Raw genomic sequence first — 24,647 nt, 5'->3', positions numbered from 1 at the left:
AGCAGATAATCAAGATTTACTTTATATAGGGATGTTTGTTATTGTTTATGAGGACTAATGTTAGATGTTTTATTTATATAGACATTGAACTGAGCTTGCTTATTATGTTGCAGATCAGGTGCCTATATGAAGAACTATAAAAATGCATGCCACTAGGGAGGAAGTTGGAGACATCTTGCCCAGGCTTGGGCATTTCAGCTAGGTTACTAAATGGGTAGATGTGCAGCTTCAACAGAGATGATGTAGCAACCAGATGCACAGTAGCATACAAATTAAAGAAGCCTCAAAAGAAAATGTTGAAGTAGTAGTAGAAGTTAAATATAAAAGATACTTTGTGTTTATAGAAGGTCTAAAAAGAAAGCGATCTGTGTATCAGTTCCAAGATGAGGTGTGCGTGTCTGAGGCAGTGATTTTAAAGACAATCTACAGGTGTGGGCTTTTCAGAGCTGCAAAGGTGGAACCAATCAAATCAAGACAGTTGTGCTTTTCTTTTTGCCTCTTTAAATGTGCTGCTCCAGTCCTCTAGCAGCCTGGACAGCAACTGTTATCTTCTACATTTAAAAGTGTACTCCTCTACTAAAGTCTGCTAGAAGAATCCATTCGATTCTGTCTGAAAAAAATCTAACATTCAGCTTGCAATAAGTTTTGCCTCTACAATCTTGTAGGCATGCCCATCAACAGTGTGTGTGTGTGTGTTTGCCAGAAATAGGTAAAAGTCCTGCACTTTCACTTTAGAAAGCTTGGTAAAGTATTTCAATGTATACTGCTCTGGTGATGTCATACTTGGGTCTGCTTTGATTTTGGCGTTTGCTGGATGTACAGCATTTCTTTGCTGTATCTAAGCTTTGCATGTGCATTCTCAGTAACTTGAGATAATTTCCTTGTTTGATTAAACAATTTTGCTATTTTACCAGAGTTCAGTTATGACTCAGGCAAATTCAAATCATTTTTATCCATCTGTTGCTTGCTGCTTTCCTGGTCATAATTACGCAACGTTTTATGTGTTGAATTTATAACTGGACTCCAAAGATAGTTGAGGTCTAATATTCAAAGTTTTAGGCTGTGTTCAAAATCACTCACTCACTCCCTACTACCTACCCTACCTGTAGGGCACCATATAGTGAACTCATTAAGCATTTTCAGACATTTCGGACACTACCACCCTCACTTTATGTTGCCATTAATGACGTCATTGCTGTCGCGAATTAAACGAGCCGATCCCAAACTACGTTGTTAGCAGTTGTAATTTGTGCCTTTATAGCCCAATAAACCATTTATGGCAAAACATAAATAAAGCAAACACAACCGGTCATGCTACATTCTTTAAACCATCATTATATTTGTAAGACAGGTGATGTAACGTCGGTTCCCGGATGGACAGTACTTTTCATCATGTATTGTGGGATACATTGAGGACCCTATATGGTGTCTATAATTTCTCACTAAGATTTCGGACAGCGCTACAAAATGGTGAAGGCACTATATGATTTCGAACACAGCTTGTGACTTTTTATTGACCACATGACTGTGTATATGAGCGGACGCCAGCAGCCATAATCAGTTTAGAAGTCTCAAGAAAGCCATTTTCTCTCTTAAGTTTGATTTATCCAGATAACAATGTAATTCTGTTGTGATTTTAAGATTGTGAGAGTACACATAGATGCTGTTGAGGTTACCTGCCTAAGGACATTGTGAGAATATTTGAACAATTTTGGGCATGCATTGAATTCTCCTGTCCTTGTTAAACTGTTAAAACCTATCTCCTGAATTGCCTCGTTCAGAAGAGAGAAGAATATCATATTTCAAGTATTTGGAGCGCAGCTGAGCTAAAAAAGCAGATTAGTTTTTTTTTGTCTCACAGACCTGAAGACAAGTCCAGGACTGATTAGTTTTTGTTGATTTTGCTGAAAGGCTGGAAATCAGTTTGAGCATTCGTGTGGCTATTGCATATTCATTTCTGTCTGGATAGTGACTTAATTGTCTATAACTTGACAATGTTTCTTTGCAGGGGATAAACCAGTGTGTCATTGTGTGTTGCACATACTCAATGTGTGTAAAGATCTGTGTATAAAGGTTGTGTATGCATGCGTGTGAGCATACAGGATTATCGCAGTCTCATCCCTCATTCCTCTCTTGGCCCTGACCCTTTTAAATAACACTCTATCTTTCTTTGGGATTCCCTCCATCCATCTCTTGCTCTCCATCAATCTTTCTATCTTTTTCTCCATCCATATCTTTCTCTCCCTCTCTCACCCACTCAGAACAGAGGGAGAGATGGAAAGCTGCAGACAGAGATACAGAGAGAGATGATCCTGTCTTTTTCAACCTTCTTCTTATTCCATCAAGCATACATCTACCCTCAGAACTCAACAATAACACATCCATCACACACACACACACACACACAGGCAAACAGTGCCGAGTCATCTCCTGCCGTGACAGAAAAAGCAAATAAATAATAAGATAATAAGAACTTTATAAGATAAAAAGAATATACTGTCAGCTTAAATGTGGAAATATGGTCAATGTGAATATCTTCTCTATAGATTTAATACAGACTTCTATATTGATGACGTATTGATATTACTGATTATTGAGAAATACAGGTTATTTTTAAAAATACTACCGACTTAGGGCTGGGCGGTAATCCGGTTCATACCGAAAAGCAGTGTTTTTTTTGCGTTGTAATATAAATATTACAACATATACATATACCGGCAACACCGGTTTAAATCGTCCGGAACTCAGCGCGGTGGTAAATTGTTTCACGGGGGATGTTTTTTTTCACCACTGCTCACGCATGGAGCAGAGCACAGGCACAGAACACAGGTATTAGTGGAGTTGTTCGTAACGACGGACAGGGAAGTTCTGAACCAGAACTCTTCACACGGCTCTTTCACTGCAACGCAAACACACACACACACACACACAAACAGGTTTTGATGTGATGAACAGCAGCAGAAGCAGCAGTTTAGGTAAACAAACATGTTGGACATGGAGGAGGACGATGATGTTGCTGCTGTTTGGTATTTCACGGCTTTGCCTGTTTCCCAAATATCTCCGCTTCATACATGTTCACCTAAACTGCTGCTTCTGTCGATGATTAGCAGCGAGTGAAGCTGCGTAAAACTTTACCCCCCCCCCCCCCCCCCCCCCCCACACACACACATCATTTTTGTAATTATTATTAAAACAATAAAAATGATCATTCAATAATGCTGGACTACTGGATATAGTAATAACCCACAGCCCTACTGTATTACATGTTATACTAATGTGGATTTTTTTTGTACAATTCACATGAATTGGAATAGGGTAACCACTCTACTGCAGTAATTCTTCTCAATGCAGTTAACACGTCATGCATGAGGAGAGAAAATACCGTCAAATACCAGAAACCGTTATAATATTGTGATTTAGAATTTTCGTCATACCGCCCAGCCCTATACAAAGCATAAATAATAAAAGGCCTACTGACTGGTTGGTGTTAAAGGCAACATCAACATCAGCAACATCACAAGTCAGGACACAAATGTGGTCCATCAAGTAGTTGACTTGCTGTCAAAGGCTTTGAAGGTTTGACCAAAAAGAAGCAAACTCAGTGAACCTTGGGATATCCTTGAAATTTTTTTGCTATTATCTTGCCTATTGTTGGGTGTCTGACAAAACCGTTGTACAGTATGTGAAAGCCAAGTATGGTGCATCATTTTGTTGCAATACTAGCAGTGAACTGGGGAGCACTCATCCCAAGGATTATTTGGATTGTATGTTGGTTTTGCAATCTATAACGGCTATATGGGGATTGCATAGCACTGCAATATTCATATCCAGACAAGCTGCTCCTTCAAATACATCTTCTGTTTTTGTCTTTGCCATGTCTGTGATATATCATGTCCCACTAATTCAATTGTCTCAAAGAACCAGAACCTGAACCCCCTTAGGAGCAATAGTGGCAAAAAAACTCCATTTTAACAGGAAGAAACCTTGAGCAGGACCCAGCTCATAAGGCACTAAGCTTCTGCTTTTTTTCTCGGTTAGTTGGATGATTACATCTGCTCATATGATTTAAAAAAAGGATGGTGGTGATTAAACCAGTGCCTCATTGAAATGGTCAGACATTTTAATTTGAAGCACTTGGGGTAGGTACCCACAAATAAGGCACTGGATGTCTACCTTGGTGTGCACATGGCCCCATGCACTCTACTCTACTCTTTGGAAACGTGAAAAAAAAGACACTTGTGGACAAATGCTATGGACAATTATCCTAGTTATCTTCTTGCAACTGCCCATTTCCTGCAAGTTTACAGATTAAGATATCTTTCACTCACTGTAGAAACATTTTAGGTATTTAAACACACAAAGATACTGGAATTATTCTCGCAACACATCTAAAGTTTCGGGTGTTGAAACAGCTCCTTGGGCAATGACATTGCTCAGCTTTCAGTTAGTATGCTCATACATTTTGACAGTATTATAATTTAGAGCCTGTGTGGTAGTAAATCCTCTGAGACATCTGGTTAACAGAGCATAGATGGGGGATAGAGAGGCCAACAGACAGACACACAGACGGACAGGTTACCATAGTTATCAGAGCAGAGAGAAAAGAATGGAAGGTGATGAACCTGAGTAGGCCTGTGTGTGTGTGTGTGGCAGCCACAGACCCGTAGGCAGACAATCATTGTGTCCTTGTCATTCAGTAAATCTGAAATGCGAACTGCCGTCTTTATCCAGACTTCTCAATTTCTCTGTTATCTCATCTTATTGTTCAACATTAAAGGCATGAGAGAAAAAAATGTGATCACCAGCCAAAGTCAAAATTGTACACATGGTCAGTTTCCCAAGAAATAATTTTGATGTTGCTGTGACAGCCAAAACACTTAAAATCCTTTAAAAGTAATTTTCTTTGGCTGCTTCTAATGTTTTTTGTTAAGGCACTGCAATTTTTCTTCTCTGGGTCATTTTGATGAAATTGTTTAAATAGTTTGGGTTAGGGTTATTTGGTCCAAACAAAATGCTTGAAATGCTGTGATGCCACAGCAGCAAACAATTTAGCTGTATATTTTCACAGCCTTCTCTTATCTCTGTATATACAGTGGGTACGGAAAGTATTCAGACCACCTTGAATTTTTCAATCTTTCTATAACTTTTTTATTGCAGCCTTTTGCTAAAATCATTTAAGTTCATTTTTTCCTCATTAATGTCCACACAGCACCCCATATTGACAGAAAAACACAGAATTGTTGACATTTTTTGCAGATGTATTAAAAAAGAAAATGTGAAATATGACATGGTCCTAAGTATTCAGAGCCTTTGCTGTGACTCTCATATATTGAACTCAGGTGCATCCATTTCTTCTGATCATCCTTCAGATGGTTCTACACCTTCATTTGAGTCCAACTGTCATTGATGATACTGATTGGACTTTATTAGGAAAGACACACACCTGGCCAAGGTTACAAAAAACTGACCAGTCAGCCAAACTGAGCTGTCGAGGGAGAAGAGCCTTGGTGAGAGAGGTAAAGAATAACCCAAAGATCACTGTGGCTGAGCTCCAGAGATGCAGAGATGGGAGTGTCTGTGACATGACAAATGCAACTCAATATTTCCCAGCTAGATTGGATGAGCAAAACCAAGAAAGCAGCCAAAGTGGACCTAAATATGCAATTACATTTCCTAAAAATGAAGTTCCATTTTGAATCTCTTGTGATTTCATTAATCAGACATGCAGAACTGGTAAGAGGCTTAAGGTATTTGCTGTCTCAAATTAAGGTAAAACTTTGAAAGATTGCACAGACTCCCACACACATTTGTGTCTAGAGACTCTTTCAGATTGTGGATCAAAAACCAAAAATAAATCAGATGTTGGCTTGATTTCTTGGCAAGAAGCAAGAGGCAGAAGTGGGGCTGAAAGATTTGTGGAAAATATCTAGTTGTGATTGTTCTAACAGATATTTCAATGACAGTTTGATTTGAAATAGTTCAAGATTGTTATTCAATATTCACTCTAAGGACTCAACATTAACTCAACCATTTATTGTTAACTAGGAGACAATTCACCATCATGATGAAAACTTGCAGTGTCAAAGAAATAGCATGATCGTGAGTAGTCATTATTAACTTGCAGCTTTACACAGTGTAATAAATTTCACATAAAGATTCATCAATCTGTAGTCTAGCATGATTGTTAGTAAGTTGTAAACTGGGAATGATTAGTCTGTGAGAGCGAGAAAGGGAGAGAGAGAATGTGTGTTCCTCCTGCTTTGCTCCACAGAGTTTACTGGAACCGTTAATGTACGTTTTAATTACAGCATTTGCTATTTACTGATTGCAGAGTTTCAAGCTGCAATTTCGATCAGCCTGGTATTATGGTGTGGGGAAGAACCATAAAAATATGTTAATGTAAAAAAAAACAAAAAAACTTTTAACATTAAGGCAGTGAAGATAATTTACCAGGGTTTTCTGTTGACCATGTTAAAGTAGGTGGTGCATCCTTTTTCTTTACATCTGTGATTGCAGCGTAGGCTGGTGGTTTCAGAAAGCATTTGTACTGTAAGTCTTAATTCCTTTGTGAGCTTTATCTTGTCTGTGGGCTGCCACTGTTGAAATTGAGAATACGTGGACAAAAGAGTGCTGTGAAAAGAGTTCAAGCAGCTCTCTGCTGACCGAGTTCTTTGAGAGGTGGACCAAATATCAGGCTTAACATCTTAAGGCATCCAAAAAAAATCACACAATGAATAGATGAAACTGAAAAGATTTGGAAAGAAGCTGGCCGTATCAAAGCCATTATCACCATAATGTTTTGACTAAGGGACAGAGAGAGGAGTTGCAGTCAGCCTGCTTCCTTTTTAGATAGACGCAGGGTTTAAAATTGGGCGTTATGATTATTGTCGTATGTTAATTCAGGCAATGAATTAAATTCAAATCCAAACTGCAATTTTAACTCTTTAGTTAGTTAAAGCAAATGACTGCAATTATAATGCACATTTATGATTGTATGCTTGCCTAAGGCTAGTTAATTTTGTGGTCGTAACTGTAGTCTTGTCAGCTGGATTCCTGAGTGGACTGTCTACTAGTTTTTTAATTAGGAAATGCATTAATTTATTTAATATAAAGACATTCCATGTGCCTACTAAGGCACCTGTTATTTTAAGCCCTAAACGTGAATGTGGAAGTTGCAAAAATGTTGCAAATCAAATTGCAATTGCAACATTTGTTGTAGTGAAATTACAATTAAATTAAAATTAAACTGTTCAACTCTAAATTGAGGGAGTGTAATGTGCTACTTTGTGATATAAAATCAGGCGGTCTATCTTATAGGTATTTGATAAATAATGACATCTTTGTTCTTGTTTGTATCAGTGCTTTAAACCTTGAATACAAAGCCATAGCGTGGCGATAGCACTGACAGTAAAAACTGTGGACAACAACCCTAGTGTTTCTGAAGAGCTGTTTTGAGGCTCAGTGGGAGGCTCTGGGGAACTGTGACCGTCGCCATGTTGGTGTGATAGTCCACCAAAACTCCAAATATGGGGGAGCGCGAGTGGAGCTCAGGCAGGCAGGCCATTGCAGAAGCAGGGAAGTCATGCTGTACTACACTGTCTGTCACTGAAAGTGGTCACAATTCACCCACTGTACAGTTGACACTAGTAGGGAACTTATCAATTGAGGCCAGAAAAATTTTGTGAACCAGGCTGTAAACGGGCTGTGTTTATTTCTGCTAAAGTTGAAGTTGTGGCAGTCTATGGGAATTGACTCGCTGTTGGAGCTAGCCCCCAGCGGCTGCGACATGAACTACTAGTTTGAACCCTTCCGCATTGGCTTCAAGTCTGAGCCACAGAGGTTTTTCTTTTTTTTTTTCAATTTAGTACAAATATCCTCTTGGACTCAAAAATGCCATTAAATTAGGTGCTTATGGTCATCATTCTCACTGCTTTTTAGCCACAACACATGGCTGAACACAGGATGAAATATGATCAAATAATGAGGTGATGACTTTTTTCCAGAGGTTCATTTTGTCTTCCATATTACTATAGTCTGCTGTGAATTATGCAATAATAGAACCGCTTTTACGCAATGAGGTCTCAGATAGAATATTCATCTGGGACATTAAGGCATAACTCTGTTATGGAAGTCTGGGCTTCCTAAGTAGTTGAGCGTTCTCACATATCATTCCTAAAAGGTTTGTAAGCCTCTGTGTTGGACAGAGTGCGTGTATATGATATGCTGTGAGTATGTCTGTGAGAATGTGTACACATGTGTGAGCAAGAGACTCAGGGTGTCTCAGATGTTCTTCACAGTTCATCAGTGTTGACATCTGGCCAAACAGCTGGACTCATCTGGACACACACACAGACTGTCCACACATTCACAAGTTCTTCCTCTCTGTACTTTTCTAACAATTTTCTCCCCTCCTATCTCATCCTACCCCTTCTCTGTTTCTCTATGTGTGAATATTGTACTGTTACATGTATCTGTGTTTTTATTGTGTATGTTGACCATAAGGCAGGATTTAGATGTGTTGTGTAACACAGAATATCCATGTGTTTATCTGTATGTCTCCCAGACAGGAAATGTGAACCATATGGATGTTCAACAAGCTTACCATTCATTCAAAGCTCTGAAATGTGCTTTTACTATGGCAGCAATGCAGACCAGCTACACCTACAAGCTGACAAAACATACAGATTTTCCATGCTGCTATTGTGCTGTAATGACATATAGATGTAAATAATGAGTTTGTTTGGAGCTCTGTGGCTCCCGAAGTGATGGATTTCTTCTTTGGCTGCAACACAGATGGCTTTGCTTACTGTACACATATTTTATGCATGTGCGTATACGGGTCTGAGAAAATATTGTTTTTAAACTAAATAAGTTTTAGGCAGGCTATTTAAATATGAGCTTTGACTTTGGAAAATGTGATTAATTAAGATGTGTTTAATTAACATTGACCACATCATTTTATGTATTGACTGATTTACCTCTGATAAGATCTCATGAATGGGTCAATAATGAACTTATTTACAATTTTGGTCAAAAGTCAGTGACAATACAGAGTTACTTAAATGCAATACTTGAGGAATACACACTGATTTTCTTCAGAATTGTTACATTTTACTTAACAGTCAGTACAGTTGATTGTTGGCCCAATCATTTTCTCTCCAGGCTGTTATTCGCTATTTGTGAGGGTAAATGATGTTAACTGCATTAGACTATACCAAAAATACACCCAGATTAAATATCTTGGATAGAAGGAAACCCTTGCCCTCCCCCTCATGTTCCAGGCTAATTAATCATAACCTCAATACAACAGAAATACAAGCCTTAGTTGGCTCACTCGGTAAAGAACTGCACAGAGAACCAATTTTAATGATTTGAAATACAAAACCTGCAAAGCAGGATGTTCCTAATAACCACCACTGTAGCCCTTTGGCAGTTAAACAGTTTTTTTTTTACCTTCGAGGTCACTGTAATTAATAAAGATCTCACTGTACAATATATCTGCAAAATCAGGGTGTACTGGGTTTGAACGTCAGCTTTATGTGTGGGATTAAATACAATTTAGCTGATTTTTTTATGTGTATGTTGTTGTCAAGCTTGTAAGAATATCTGTTTAAATACCAATTCCTGTCTTTCTTTATTTACACCCAAAACATAAAAGCTGCAGCCTCTAAATGTCTTGCATGTGTCAGGACTAATCACTTTGTTGTGTATGTAATTGCTTGCGTTTGTCTTGTTTTTCTCCCAGGGCTGTTCCCAGCTGTGTTAAATCTGGCAACTATGGCAGAAATAACAGCAAATGCTACCTGCGGTTCAACGGGTCCAGAGATGTTCTGTAAGCTGGTGGAACACGTGCCTGGCCAGCCTGTGAAAAACCCACAGTGTCGAATCTGCAACCAAAGGAGTGCTAAACTGTTCGGTAAGGAGCGATTCACACCTACACGAGACTTATAGTCCTTGTGATTGCATCATTAATCATGCCAGATTAGCTAATTGGAGCATGATTGGCCAGATGTTAACCAGTCATTCTATCTGAAGTGTTAATTATAAAATAAACTGAGGAATCAATTGCAACTTGACAAGACAAAATTAGTCTGCAATCATTATTCAGTCAAACAGTCATAATAGATCAATAATTCAATTAACCACTCAGCCAGTCATATAGCCAAACGCATCATCAGTGAAGTAGTCATGAACTAGTTTCCAGTGATTAGTTAGTCAACAAACCACTTAGTCAGTCATTGATTAGGGAGGAAGTCAGTTAGTGTAAAAAAAAAATGTCTACGAGGGATGAAAAAAGGATGTGGCACAGCGAGAAGAGCCTGAAAGAACGATTATTTCAGATTCATTTAATTCAAGTGATCTGTTCTATATCTCAGAGGATATCTGAGAGGAGAGTAGTTTCTCTATAATGGAAGAGAATCTTTCTGTTCATGTATTTGTCTGTCTGTTCTTTGTGTTTCTCAACAACCATTCATCTGATCTTCTTAACTTTTTTTGTTTGTTTTGGAACCAAGTAAGCGCAAGTCATTCTCAAAAGGTGTTGCACTATTTGAGGACATGTAGTACCTCATCTCCTGGACTTTTTACAGCTGCCAGTGTGTTCCCAACAGCTTTCAGTTAGCGTATATGCTCAAATAAAGTCTCAAATGGCCCAGTCCAAACAAGTGTGGGTTGAATGGATTTTGCACTGTGGGATGCAGCTGACTGTTTGTGAGTGTTTGTGTAAAAAACCGGTTGTTTTTTTGAGTGGTTTTCCAGAAAGCAATTGGCAAATTCCAAACCAGTTTTTTGAAAGAAAAAACAAAATCTTTTTACTTTTATGATCAGAGTCAGATTAGAAAAGCAAAAATAGCACTGCTGTAGCACAACTGGATATAGGTGGTTCCGTATGCTGGATCCAGGGGTAAATGGCTAATATGGTTCTTCTGGATGATTAGAATATATGCCTTTATCTTTATCAAAGATTAAAATGTTTATAACGATGTTCTTATAATTTTTAATTAAAAAAACGATGCATATTTATATATAAAGATTTTGTCCTGGTTCCAAATTAGTGATGAGCGAATTTGCGATTTTGTAACACAATTGGGTGTCATATCGGACACTGTCGACCTGGAGGGGTTTAAAGTTGCAGCTTTGTACATCCGCACAGCACCCCCAACCAAAACATTTTCCCACGGACATGTGTGGGTGGGCATCATGTTTTTTGCATTAAAGAATTGTATATATAAATGGGATCAAAAGAAGCGAGAGGAAGAGAGGAGACTGGGAGAAAATGGATATAAGGATCCACTGTGAACCACATCCAAAGATCCACTGCTTCTTTATTTAGCTGCTATAGTTTCTAACATAAATGTAATTAATGTTCTAAGTTGATTGACAGGTGTGTGCCAGTTGTGCTGAAAACATCACAGCTTCTCTGAAATTTCTCAGTCACACATACTTGCTGCCCAAATTCCCAAAGAGTCCCTGACACACAGCATGCATAAAACCTCTGCATAGTGACCTTTGCTATATAATAATAAACTAATAATGTGTTTTATCTGCTTACCCCATTAAAGATGTTATGTGAAGTAGTAACAGCAGATGGGGTGACCTTTTTTTTATTCAGAAATGAATTAAAAATCTGACTGTGGAAATCTATTATTCCTTCTTTTGTGTAGAAAAATGTACCTTTGATATCTAGCCTTGAATGGCTGAGTGGAGAAGAATATTTTCCTCTTAGAATAATGCTGAATTCAGGATGAAATGACTTTCAGACATGAAAAATAAAACATCCAACATGCACACTCTGTTTCTCTCTCCCTGTGTCTGTGTTTGTATGCGCGTGTTTGTACAGAACATCATCCAATTGGGTATGCCATAGATGGAACCAACCGTTGGTGGCAAAGTCCCTCTATCAAAAATGGAATGGAGTACCATTATGTGACAGTCACACTGGATTTGCACCAGGTAAGAAACACGCACATGGAGCGGAGGTGGGAATAGTTCTGCAGTGACATCAAAGTACATTCACAACTTTGTCCATTTGGTATTCTCTTTGTGTTATTTTTCCCACATTGAGCTTCTTTAACTGCAGCCAATATCTTGGTTCATTTTATGTATCAAAATTGTAATTAATTAGCACCTTAAGTAATGAATCAATTTACATTTGTTTCTCAGTTTAGCTTTCTTGGGGGCAGCAGTTGGGACTTTTGTTGTAGATATCTGTTATCTGATTGGCTGAACACTCACTTTTGTCAGATGCAGTCAGCTGCCAGATGCTTGGTCCATCAAGGTTATCCCTAACACTTGCTGCTATGTTGCCTCTGTGTCAGGATGTTGCTCCTACCACTGTTGTCTCCCTAGATTTGCATCAACACACTGATTCTGTGGCACCGCTTGAATGATTAGTACAGATCTCTGTCAATGCTGGGTCTTTGTTGTGTCCTCCAATGAATTAAGCACCCACTATTATTTCAGCAGTGTTGGAATTAGTTAAACTAACTTTGCTATTAATCACTTCATAATGTTTGTCACTCTTTAAATATGGGTTTCCATTTTTGACTTGGAAAGCTTGGCGGGGATATCTGTGATTGAGGGGCTGTGTACTGGCATGGGATGATTTAGGACATCTAGTTTAGTTTAGAAGTGTGATTAAACACAGTAGACTGCCAGATTATAATTATATGGATGTCATGAGAATAAAATTAATGATGCAGGGAGATTGTAGTTTATAAGAAACCCTGGGTTCATTAGGAGAAGCCAGTCAGAAAATGCTCTAAAGGTTAAAACCAAATTAATATTAAATGAAGAGTGAAAAGAGTACTAAAATATTCCACAACATCATGATAAAAAGAAAAAGGAAACAAGCATTAATAACAAGTTAACCGTAAGTGTTTGAATTGTTCTCAAAATTATATAAAGGGAAGAGGACAGAGTCACAGAAAATGTTAAACATAAAGGAAAGAAAATAAAAAGACACAAACCGGATTTGATTTCAGACAGTTTGCAGACGCTTATGAAATTAACTGAATTTGGTTGTGGACACAGCAACATGCAGCCAATATTTAATATTATCTCTGATTATGGAGAACTGGGCAGAACTTAAAATTGCAGTATTTGAAACAAAGCTTAATCTGATGCTGTGGCTATCAGTATATTCATTAAGGTCAATCCGTCTCTCTATTGCTAAAGGTATTAAAGATATAGACCTTGGTGGAAAACCATCAAGGAAATAAGATCTTCCATGATGTTAACAACAAAACTAACATGCCTTGGTAACAACACAAATTTACTTAGGAAGGTTTATATACTGGTTAATGCATAAACATCACACATTTTATTTATCGTGTTTTTTACATGTATTTTTTGGGTGTCAGCAGTCTTAGACTGAGAACAAAACAGTACTAAATGCAGTGTGTCACAATCACTTACTATTTTCTGGTACAGTGCTCGTGGCACCACTGCTAACACATGTCATGCTAAACCTGAACCGTGAGAAATGCATGCATTTCCTCTTTGTCAGTCATGTATAGAGAAGTATTTTCTCTCCCACCTAATGTATGACTAAGCTCCAGTAAAATTGTGCTTCACTGGTAGGATTAGCTTATATTAACAGACGATCATGGCCACATTAGAGAGATGCAGCCTTAAATCCTTTGTTGTTGAAGCTGCCAATCATCTGTGTTCATGATGCTTTCAGAAAAGGATAGTATGTTATAGAAATGGTCTGTTTGCCACAATAGATGATATATCCAGTAAACCAGCATGTAACTTAATTGCAACGACTCGTCATTAATGTAGAAAAAATTCTGTAAGGATGGAAACATTGAAACAAGCCGTATATTATAAAGGCACTATAAAGACTCTTTTTGATTAAAAGAAACTAGAGAATCTCAAAACTTCTGATGAACACAGTCAGGACTGAGGCATGAATGAGTGGTTGTTGGATCATTTTACTGCTATGTTGTTATGATTACTAATTTAACCTGTGAATATTACAGCATTGCAGACCAGACAGCTATTAATAATATTACCATAATTTTATAGGCACAGAGAGAACAGCAAAATATTAAGAGATAACTAAAGTAAGCGTTTTTTCATTTTCTTTTTTTTTCCGCTAACCTTCACTTGCATACAATATCATTATACTTCTGGACGGGAAGTAGAGATGCAGCCGTCTTGACATGTTAATGACTTCAAGCCCATCAATCAGACCTTTCACCACTGAGGTGCGGCTGTTGAATAAATATGCAGCCTTAAATGGTCTTGCAAACACACACATAATTTGACACCCATCTTGAGTGTTACAGCCAATGAATTCATCTGCCTTGTTAATCATACTCACTGACTCACTTCTGACCTTGATATTAGTGTGTAGAGCATGTGACTGACACACACTTCTCGTCCACATTAAGAAGTTCATGAAGAAGACCTCTATTTGCCATGAGCAGATTGTCTTCTTATTTAAACACATTCAGTATTGCATTAGGTTTCTAGATATGTAGTGTACAGCTGCATCCTACTGATGCTGGACTGCAGCCATTGTTTGACAGACAAGCATTTCCATCCTCAAGTGGGACCTTCCAGAAGAGACCCTACTCAGTAAAGAGGGTGTTGCAAGGGGTGGGTCAGAGGGATAATGAAGGACTGCCTATACAACGATTTGTCTCAGGAATTCCTTCAAGTCTTTAGTTTATTCTACATAATTTAAAGAATGAATATCATCCTGTCTTGAAGGCAGGAATTGAAACTTCCCGACTTAGCTAAAAATACAAAAACAAAAAAAACAATTGAGATGTTTGTAACCTGAGTTGCTGCCCTCTGAAAGAATGCAGAATTAAGGTTTAAAGGTTGATCAATATAGATTTTGCTGTGGCCGATGCTGAGGTTTAGAAATTAGGGTGGCTGATATTGGGTAAGATATGATGTTGACAAATATATTTGGCTGGTTTTACTTCCTTTTTCCTTATTTAGATAAAATATATTAAAAAACATTTAGCATTTAGGCCTCACTGATTTCTCCCAGGAAGACACGTCCTTGTTCTTCTCACGCTTCTGTAGTCAGCCTACACTGGGTGACTTCCATCTGAGTCTGCTGGTAGAATGGCTAAGTGACATTAATCAGTCAACCTCTAGTTTAAAGTACTTCATTTGGCTATGTTCACAGATTAGCTACAATATTAACACTGCTGACAGCTGAGGTGAATAATATTGGTTACGTCATCATGGCAGTATCTGTGGAGGAGTGGGTCAGTTCTTATCTGTATCTATTATACACTTAATATTATCAATATCTATCAATATTTGTGTATGTGTAAATGTGTGTGCCGTTTTGTGTATACTGCATGTGTGATGCTCATTCAAACCAACAGAAAGCTATTTACTCTCCTGTGCACGCTGAATTTCCCATGTGACCATGGTCATCTCACTCAGAAAATGACAGTGGTGTGTGTGTGTGTGTGTGTGTGTGTGTTATCGCTTGTGACATCACCACTCTCATTTCCTCTCTTGTTATTGTTGAGCCTCTCTGGACAGAAAGACTAAATAATGAGAAAGAGTGGGAGCTCAGGGTCCATGTGTGTCACTCAGTGTGAGAATGAGGCAGCTGATGTCTGTGTATGTACTTCATCATTTGTAGATAAATTCTTGAAATGCAATTGTGCATGGAGATGCATTGGACAGTATATTAAGAGCCCTCTGCAGCTATAGCCAGAAGTAGGAATAATTTCCCTCTTGGTGAAAACCTATCTTTATGGTTAAATTTACTTTTAATGTTGAAGTAATCACTGTAATGTTTGTTTTATTTAACAGTGATACCTCTGGTCATTACATAGTAAGGGGTTTTAAGCCATGCATCTTCACTTTGTAAAATCCTGTGTTACCATTAGCATTAAAGGTAGGGTAGGAGATTTTGAAAACTCAGTGAGAGTCAGCCAGATTTTGAAAGTAAACACACGCCCCTTTCTCTCGGAGCTTACCCCGAAGCCACGCCTCCCAACCAGTCTGTGACCTTGGCCCTCATGCTCTCTGGTGCGTGCAGAGCAGGAAGAGAGTGAAAACCAGCCAATACTCCGCGCAGGTGCGCCTCATAGGATTGGCTGATGTTTTTAGCGTTTTATAGCTTCCACAGATGATCACTATTTTTCGTTTCTAAGTAATTGGTTGCTACCGGATTGTAAAGAGAAGTTACACTAATTTAACAAAAAGTGCATCAGAATGAAATCTCCTACCCTACCTTTAACATGCGTATAGATAAGGACAATAGTAGTAAATGTTAGGATAATGTTTTATCATAACAAATATAACATAACTTGCCTCGCTACCATAACAATGTTTTGATGGAATTCAGTTAAATTGCTGTTTCACATGGAAATGCTGTAATCAGTTTGATTGATGGACAGTGGTCAAATCATGCACAGGCTCGGCTCTCTCCTTAGAAGGATAGGAGGAGCTGGTGATCAGGGTTCTGAAAAAGGCTGCCAGTCAGAGTGCATTAATCAACAGCTCCTAAAATAACACACATGCACAAGCCTTACAATTATGCTCTCGCCACACCTTGAGTTTCCTAAAACATTGTTAAAAGATGGTAAAGCTAATATACGGAAATGATCTTATAATTGTCTACATGATTCTAACTAAATACTGTATAGGAACACAAAGCCTAACTCTATATTAATTAAAATCCTCTTGCTAACATGAAAGCTGTACTACAGAAATAAACGTTTACAGCTTGGTATGAGTACATTTTAAAATCAAGCTGTAAAATGTACAGCTTTCACGTAATCTACCTATTGCCATGTAAGCAATTCCAGGGTGCTAATATCATTTTTTCACCATTGATAGAACCACATACAAAAAACAGCCACTCACCTCAATGCTGCTTTGTTGACTAGTGAAGGTTAATTACTGCATTTTCCGGACTATGGGTCACAATGGAGTATAAGTCGCACCAGCCAAAAAATGCATTAAGGAAGAAGAAAAAAAACATATACATGCATATAAGTAGCACCGGACTATTAGTCGCACCAGTGGGCCAGAGTAAATCACTACGTTTTTAGCGTAACATTGCCTCTTGAATTCCTCTTAACTTAAGTGGTACAGTTGCAGGGGACTGAGTGAGACTCACGCATTTCAACAAGTTCTCACACAGAGAAATGATTAGCTTTACCACACAGAAATTCCTATAAATATCCTAAATGAGTAAAAGGCAGACTACTGTGTGCTCTGGAATCAGCGAGCTATCAACCAATCAGAAAATAGAATTCCTTGTTGCCAGGTGAGGTCTGAGGCTCAGCTGCAAGCACACGTTCCATGAACAGTGCATGTCACCTATGCTTGAAATGCAAAGTGTGGACAAGCTGGAAGTGGAAGAGAACCATCAGGAGACAGACAGAACAGCTGCCATCATATTTTAATGGGACGTCAGGACACAAGGCTAATTGTATATTTTAATATATAAGTCACACCTGAGTCGCATACCCAGCCAAAGGATGAAAAAAGGTGCAACTTATAGTCTGAAAAATACGGTATAGTAACAGGGAATCTTATGAATATATGTTCTAATTTCAGTGCATATAAAACTCACCCATTCTAATTGCTAAGTACATAAGGTGGCAGCTTTGTGGGTCCAGAGAAATTCACATTAAATGGAGAAACCCAGCTCATGCCAATGATTTGGCAACATAACAGCTTTCTACTCATTCTTTTCTCTGCTTTATATCATAAAAACAAACAACAAACATAAAAATGATAATGAAACAATGAGCGCTTTTATTGCCAGGAAAAACCTAGTTTCTCATAACAAAGAGAAGGTAAATTAAACATCTGCTGTACCCTATGAAACTTTGTTGGTTTAATGTCTGATGGTAGCTCAGGCCAAAGCAAGAATGTGGCAGAGATTGCAGCATCTGGTGTTTTGTGTAAACTAAAGCTTATTTAAAAGCTTAAGGCCAAATTACGACCCAGTCTGTGAGCAAGTGTGTTGGTGTGTATATGCATTTTATTTCTGTGTGCAAATGTGTTTTGGACAGTTCAGACAGAGAGGCAGAGAATGGATTTCATATGGCTGTTATACAACAGGCTATTCTTCTGTTTTATCCAGAGGCCCATATTTTTTTATACTGCAGCCTCCTCACTGTCCATAGACAATAATTTGTCTCTTTTTTTCCATATTTCATATGATTTTCTTTCAGTCAAATATTGAACTCTTGAAATATATTTGCTGTTTAAACTGTCAAGCGAGTCATTCAAAATACAGCTGCATTCAAAATATCTCCCCAAATTGTTTTTAGTGGCAGCTCTAGTGGAAAAGCAGGACGATACTGCATGAGATGAGTGAGTGGCTCCACTGAATATCTGCTGCTTGTTTGCCTGCATTTAGTTTGGCAGTAAGAGATGCTGGATGATTCACACTATTGAGAACTGGGCCAGCAGCTACTTTATTAGTCTAGTGAGATGTTAACACGTTTTCATTTGAAGTGACAGTAAATTTTAACGAGTCTGCATACCAGTTCTGTTGCACTGATGACCTGTAAGTCTGTTTGTTTGTCTAAATCCTAGAACTGGTTTTCTGTTGTTTCTTCTAGTCTATGGTGTCCCATCCTGATCTTATCCCACTACATTGAGTCATTCATTCCTTTGTGTGCAAATTGACTGAATCACTGACTGGACTTGGGAGTTGATGCCAGTTTGTCAGGCCAGATAGATTTTAACACGTTTCCATGTGAATGGCCTGTAAACACCAGCTGTTCAGTAAAACCGCTGTCGGTCTGTGTCCAAAACACCGTGAGACAAAATGGATTCTTCACAGACTATTTAATTGCAGGCAACACAACCATACTGGACACAGGGCTTTAATGGTCTAATTGAACATAAAAATAAACATTCGAGTGCTCATTTGGCTGTTTGGCTTAAATATCTGCCAAAAGTTGTTCTCTGCCATATCGTATTTCCTGAGAGATGGTAGCAATAACATGGTTAAGAATGATGTGAAAACTAACATGGATTTGAGTGGTTGCTTCAAAAAGTGTCTGGAGATGGATCTATTTTTTATACTTTGTTAATAATTTTACATCTCTCCTCTAAACTCACACGTTGATGTACAGTGTATAAATAATCAAATTGAGTCATTAGTTTATTTTGGAAACACAGAATTATTCATCAGTGCAAAAAGAAAGTCTGTAAGATACAGCTTCAGTTCAGGGAGAAAAAATGAGTCACTGCTAGTTTCTAACTTGAACTTGAACGCCTTAAACTTTTGTAACATATGAAGCAGATATGTTATGTTCTGTTGTTTGAGGTAAAACCAGCACAAACACAACATTTATGACATCATTGCCTATTCATTACTTGTGCGGGATTGTGTTTAATAAATGCAGGCAAGCATGTATGCAATCAAAAATTTTATAAGCTGATAATAGAGCTGATTTAAACTGAACCAAATCGGCAAAGTGTGAACACTGTTCAGTCTGTTTCATTACCTTTCTGTCAGGGATTTCTTTCCATTTATCTGATGGCTTCTGAATATATCAGCTTCATATCCGCTCACTTTTCTATAAAAGTTGTGATAGCAATCATACCAGGTCAGACCTAGTAAAATTAAAAAACATGGCACATCTCTGAAAAGTATGCGGTTGTATTAGCCAATAGAGTGCAAGATTACAACCAAGAAACAGAGCCCACGCATCAGCAACCTTCTAAGGACCTCTGCAGAATTTTGGTCAAAATGGACAGACAGAAGCTGTGTCCATCCTGGAGCACAAGCAATATGAGGACAGGGTTCAAATAGGGCAGAGGCAGGAACAGGCTTGGAACAACTTCTAGTGTCTGGCAAATATTATGCACAGTCCATGGTCCTCTCTGTCACTGCTGTAGGATGTCCAAGTTTGTAAATTTACAAGAGATTTGCAACCTCTTCATCCATTGAGAACATTTTGTTTGGTCCTTTGAGTAGAAAGTCTCAAACGAAACCTGTTGAAACTTGCTTAGTACATCCTGTACTTCGAGTTTGTCGTTAAAGTATAAAAGAAGAAAATATGATGGCATTTTAAAATCCAGTCATATTTTATACAGTGTGAAATCAAGATAAGCTTATCCACATGCTGAGATAAACAGACATTCAGCAGGTATGTTATTTCACATAGGACAGCTATTTGTTTATTTGATACAGTGTTGTGCATAAGTGGAAAAAAATAACTTGTCTAATCCACATCTGATCAAAACGTAGAATATGACACACTGCAGCCCTACACACACACACACACACACTGCATTAGTTAGCCATGTTGATCTATGTTTAGCTGCAGGAGCTGCCTAGCTGTCCCAAAGTTGTCACTGTATTACAAGCTAGTGCTGAAAGTCCTCTTACACACACACACACACACCTCATCCTCACAGTGTGAATGTGGGTAACAGGGACTCTTTGTAGGGGGTTTGAATGACTGCTATAAGGTTACCCTACATACACATACACACACACAGTAGCTTTTTCACTATTCTAATTGCTGCAATGTGACACTGCTTCCCACATCATGAGAAGAAAGCGGTGCAGGGGAAAAAGATGGGGTGAAAGGCAGGGTGGTGAAGTGAGGGAGGGGAACAGGCAGACATCTTTGACCTACATCTCATGTTTGTATCAATATCCATCAACATGTCTATTTATTGGAAAGTTCTACCCATAAGTGTTTTTTTCACCTATTGAAAAACACTATTTTACTATTTTTGTCACTTTGACTTCGTCATATGTTTACTATGAACTATGATTAATACAATTAAAGCAAGCTTGTACAACATTATTTTTATCTGTGCATTTTCTAGGTTTTCCAGATTGCGTATGTAATCATAAAGGCTGCCAATTCACCTCGCCCAGGTATGTGTTCTGCTTTAAAGTTTGTATTTAGACTACCACCTACTTCTGTACTGTTTTGATTATAAAATGAGACAATGTGATTATTATATTGTAATTAGTCTGTTGAGCAAATGATCCTCCACTTTAACTCAACGTTTGAGACTATATTCAATTAAAACATTTTTTACTACAATTTTTAACACTACCAATGTGCAGATGTTTAAGTGAAGTATTGCAAATGTTGACAATTCTACTAACTCTAACTGTTATTCTATTTCCATTTAAACAAACCCCTTTTGCACTCATTGTGCAAGAAGATGCACAGCTACAAACACATTTCCAATAAAGGCTGGGGACACAAGTTGTCTTAAAAGTGTAGACAGTTTGTGGGGTTAGCTTGTCGAGTATAATGTCAGGAACAAATTATGTTAAAAATTGTGTTAAAACAGAATGATGTGTTCTTCCTTAGTCACCTGATTTTTATTTTTAGATTTACAGTACAGCTTTTTTTAAAACAGTAACACAAAATTGAACCCTTTAACAGATTTAGCAGATATTACAAAGTTATAGACTCTCAGTGGGAAAACTGCTTCACTGTAATGGTAAAGTAGCAGTTTAGTAGCAGTATATAGCAGTAGTTTGTTTATTTAATGCCCACAGTTAGTATCCAACAACGAGGTGTACTACAAGGGACAAATCTGAGGTACTTGTTAGAACCCTAAATTCCGAAATGACAGGTTTAACAAGATTATAGATTAAGATTGACGTGACTGTATTGTGCTGTACATGTTGTTCATGCTGAGAGTTAATAGGACTACACATGGAATTGGATGGAGGGTTCATATGATGAAAAATATACACAAAATAAATTGGATCTAAGCTTTGCTTGTTTGCGAGGAGCATATTTTCTTCTGTTTTTGTATTTCATGGGGTGTAACAATTTGAGGTGTTATATGGTTATGTTCATTGCTCATATGATCACTGCTTAGTCATCTTTTTGTATTTGTTTTTTTTCTATTAACTGAAAGTGCTGCAATACCATAGTTTACTGCATGTCTCTGAGAAGTATGGAATTGAATGTTCTGTCAATTTTCTATGTATATTAAGCAGTGTGACCTAAACAGAGGTTCAGTATTTTATGGATTTTTTTCCTCATCTGCACATCACACATTTCCATCATTATTTTCCTAACATTTTTGTCCACAGGTAATTGGATCCTGGAGCGTTCAATCGATGGTGTGACCTTTGAACCCTGGCAGTACTACGCTTTAACAGACACTGAGTGCCTGACCAGGTACAACATAAATCCACGCACAGGACCCCCCTCCTACACCCGAGATGATGAAGTTATCTGCACTTCCTTTTACTCAAAGATTCACCCACTGGAGAATGGAGAGGTAACATTTGAAATTACATTTTATAATCTGTAGCTGAGTTGGTAGGGGTGTGGTTAGCATGGTGACAAGTGCGTCAGTATGACATTCGCAGAAGCAGAGAAGCTCATGTTGCAAGTGTTTAACTGGAATTTTCGCATTCTGTAATACTGGTGTTGTCACAAAGTTTTCCTTCTGTGGCATCTACGTTTTTTTGCTTGCTCTACCAAACAAAAGTGAAACCAAAAGGCCTCTGATTTAAATTTTGTTTGTAACTCATTCTTTGTACTTACTCTCCTTCTGTGAATTAATATGAAGATATCCATTTCTAGAGAACATGTCGATAGTAAGGTATAATAAACTTAGCTGAGATGGGTTTATCTTCAGTACATCAAGTTTGGCTAAATTGTATTGGTCTGGGTTTTGCAACAATCGTAGAGATGATTTGTGTGTAGGTGGTGATTGCTTGGGTTTGGTCTCAGAGGAGTTAAAGTGTAGGTTTCGTTGCAGATGTGTTGTGTGTGAGAGTTCAGGTAGGATCCAAACGACAAGAAGTCCAACTAAAGGTGAGGACAGGACACAGTAGGAACAGACAAAGACAAAAAAGGGCACAAGACTAAGGCAGTGTCCGAAATCACTCAATCACTCCCTACCTCCCCCTCCCCCAATGTAGGGCACCATATAGCGAACTTATTGGGAAAACATTTTCAGTCCTTTCAGACACTACCATCATTTTCTGTCGCTGTTAATTACATAAATGCTGTCGCAATTAAAACATACATTGCTAGCAAGTATAATTTGTACCGCTATAGCCAAATAAACTAAATAAAATGGCAAACATTAAAAAAACAACCACAACGGGTCATGTTACATTCGTTAAACAGATAATTATATTTGTACGACAGGTAACTTCCGGTCCCCCTTTCCGTCCGTCCGCACAATGCCTGAAGGTACATATTGCTAATTATAGTGACCATTGGATGGACACTACCTTTCATGATGCGTTCTGGGATACATTGAGGGCACCATATGGGGTCTAAAGTTTCTCAATACACATTCGGACAGCACTACAAAAAGGTTGAAAGCACTATATAGGGCCATGTATAGTGATTATGTGAAAATGATTTTGGACACAGCCTAATACACAGGAGGGATTACGAGACACAGGTGAAACACATTAGGATGGGGCGAGCAATCACTATGGAGGGAAAACACCAAGAAGTAAAACTGACAAGGATTCACCAAAATAAAACGGGAACCATGACCAAAAACCCAGGAAAATACAAACACACCCAAAACAACTAGAAATACAACTGGAAACCAAGTATCAAAATGAAAACAAACCCAACCAAACAAGGGATCATGACAAGCTGTAGACTTTCCAAAAACAGGCCCTTTATTGATTTTATATTGCTAGCAGAAAAGCTTGAGGTCATATGTGGCTGCTAGGACAAAGGCTGTGTGAGTGTTCCGATGGACCTGTGACTTAGACAGAATGAGGTAATGGTCAGGTGACTAAAGAATATGCACCAATATTATTTAATTTAATCGTTAACATGCAAACACACACACTGTTTACTGTTATACTGCTTTGATCAGGTGTGTGTGACTGTACCCAGTCGAAGTGGTGGGGCAAGCCTGCCTTAGCTGACATTAATGAAGAGAATAAGGACACACACACACATGGACACAAACTCACATCTTCACAAATGCGCAGTTAAAACACACTAATCACACATTTACATCCCCCACACAGGCCTCTAATTGTGGATGTCTGCCTGGATGTGTGTGTGCACTTACATGGGTGCTAGTATGTGTGTTGGCACGTCTGCATAAGTGTGTGTTCAGTGTGTGTCTTCTTGTGTGTTTTTGCTTGTGTCCTGCGGGGGAGCGTTAGAGGGGGTGCAAGCTGGAAGATGTCAAGAGCTGCAAGTAACGACAGAGCTGTCTGGATGTGTGTGTGTGTTTGAGTGTGTGTGTGTGGTTGACAGCTCCCCAGCCGTCTGATCACAGTGAAACCATAATGAGTCGTAGGCGATGTGTCACAGCATCGCACACACATTCACAATGTCACCCTGCCGTTCATCACACACACGCAACACGCACACATACACAAGCAACTCTGTCGTTACTTCCAAGTGTGCAGCTTACACCCATGGAGTGTTCCCCCTGACACACACACACACTGAAACACACACAAACATTCAGCAAGACTTTTTTTTTTTTTTTTACAGATGCCAAATGTTGCTTTTGGCCACATTAGTGGGACAGACAGATGGAAAGTCAGACAGGCAGGCAAGCAGACAGAACCTCACACTCATTATTATGTGGCTGCTTGTTGATTAGTGGTGATGCAGAGCATAAAATGATGCTTCTTCTTCTGCACTTTTAAAAGTTCAAACGAAACAGGAATCATCACTGGCTGCACTGAGAGTGTGTTACAA

At 38.4% G+C, this 24,647-nt stretch overlaps 1 protein-coding gene across 6 annotated transcripts in view; it reads left to right on the top strand.

Annotated features, from left to right (window-relative positions):
- The window catches only part of lama2 (laminin, alpha 2), a 129,587-nt gene that overhangs the window by 18,651 nt on the left and 86,289 nt on the right, over nt 1-24,647 (top strand). For all 6 annotated transcript variants that reach the window (XM_028397103.1, XM_028397104.1, XM_028397102.1 and 3 more), the window contains exons 2-5: nt 9,746-9,916; nt 11,840-11,952; nt 20,800-20,851; nt 22,037-22,227. In XM_028397103.1, the coding sequence (XP_028252904.1) occupies nt 9,746-9,916; nt 11,840-11,952; nt 20,800-20,851; nt 22,037-22,227 (527 nt within the window). The remainder of the gene's footprint in view (nt 1-9,745; nt 9,917-11,839; nt 11,953-20,799; nt 20,852-22,036; nt 22,228-24,647) is intronic.

Source organism: Parambassis ranga, chromosome 24, assembly GCF_900634625.1.
Source record: "Parambassis ranga chromosome 24, fParRan2.1, whole genome shotgun sequence".
Taxonomy (NCBI): Eukaryota; Metazoa; Chordata; class Actinopteri; family Ambassidae; genus Parambassis; species Parambassis ranga.
The sequence above is the reverse complement of the archived record's forward strand: the minus strand, read 5'-3'. Positions and strand labels throughout refer to the sequence as shown.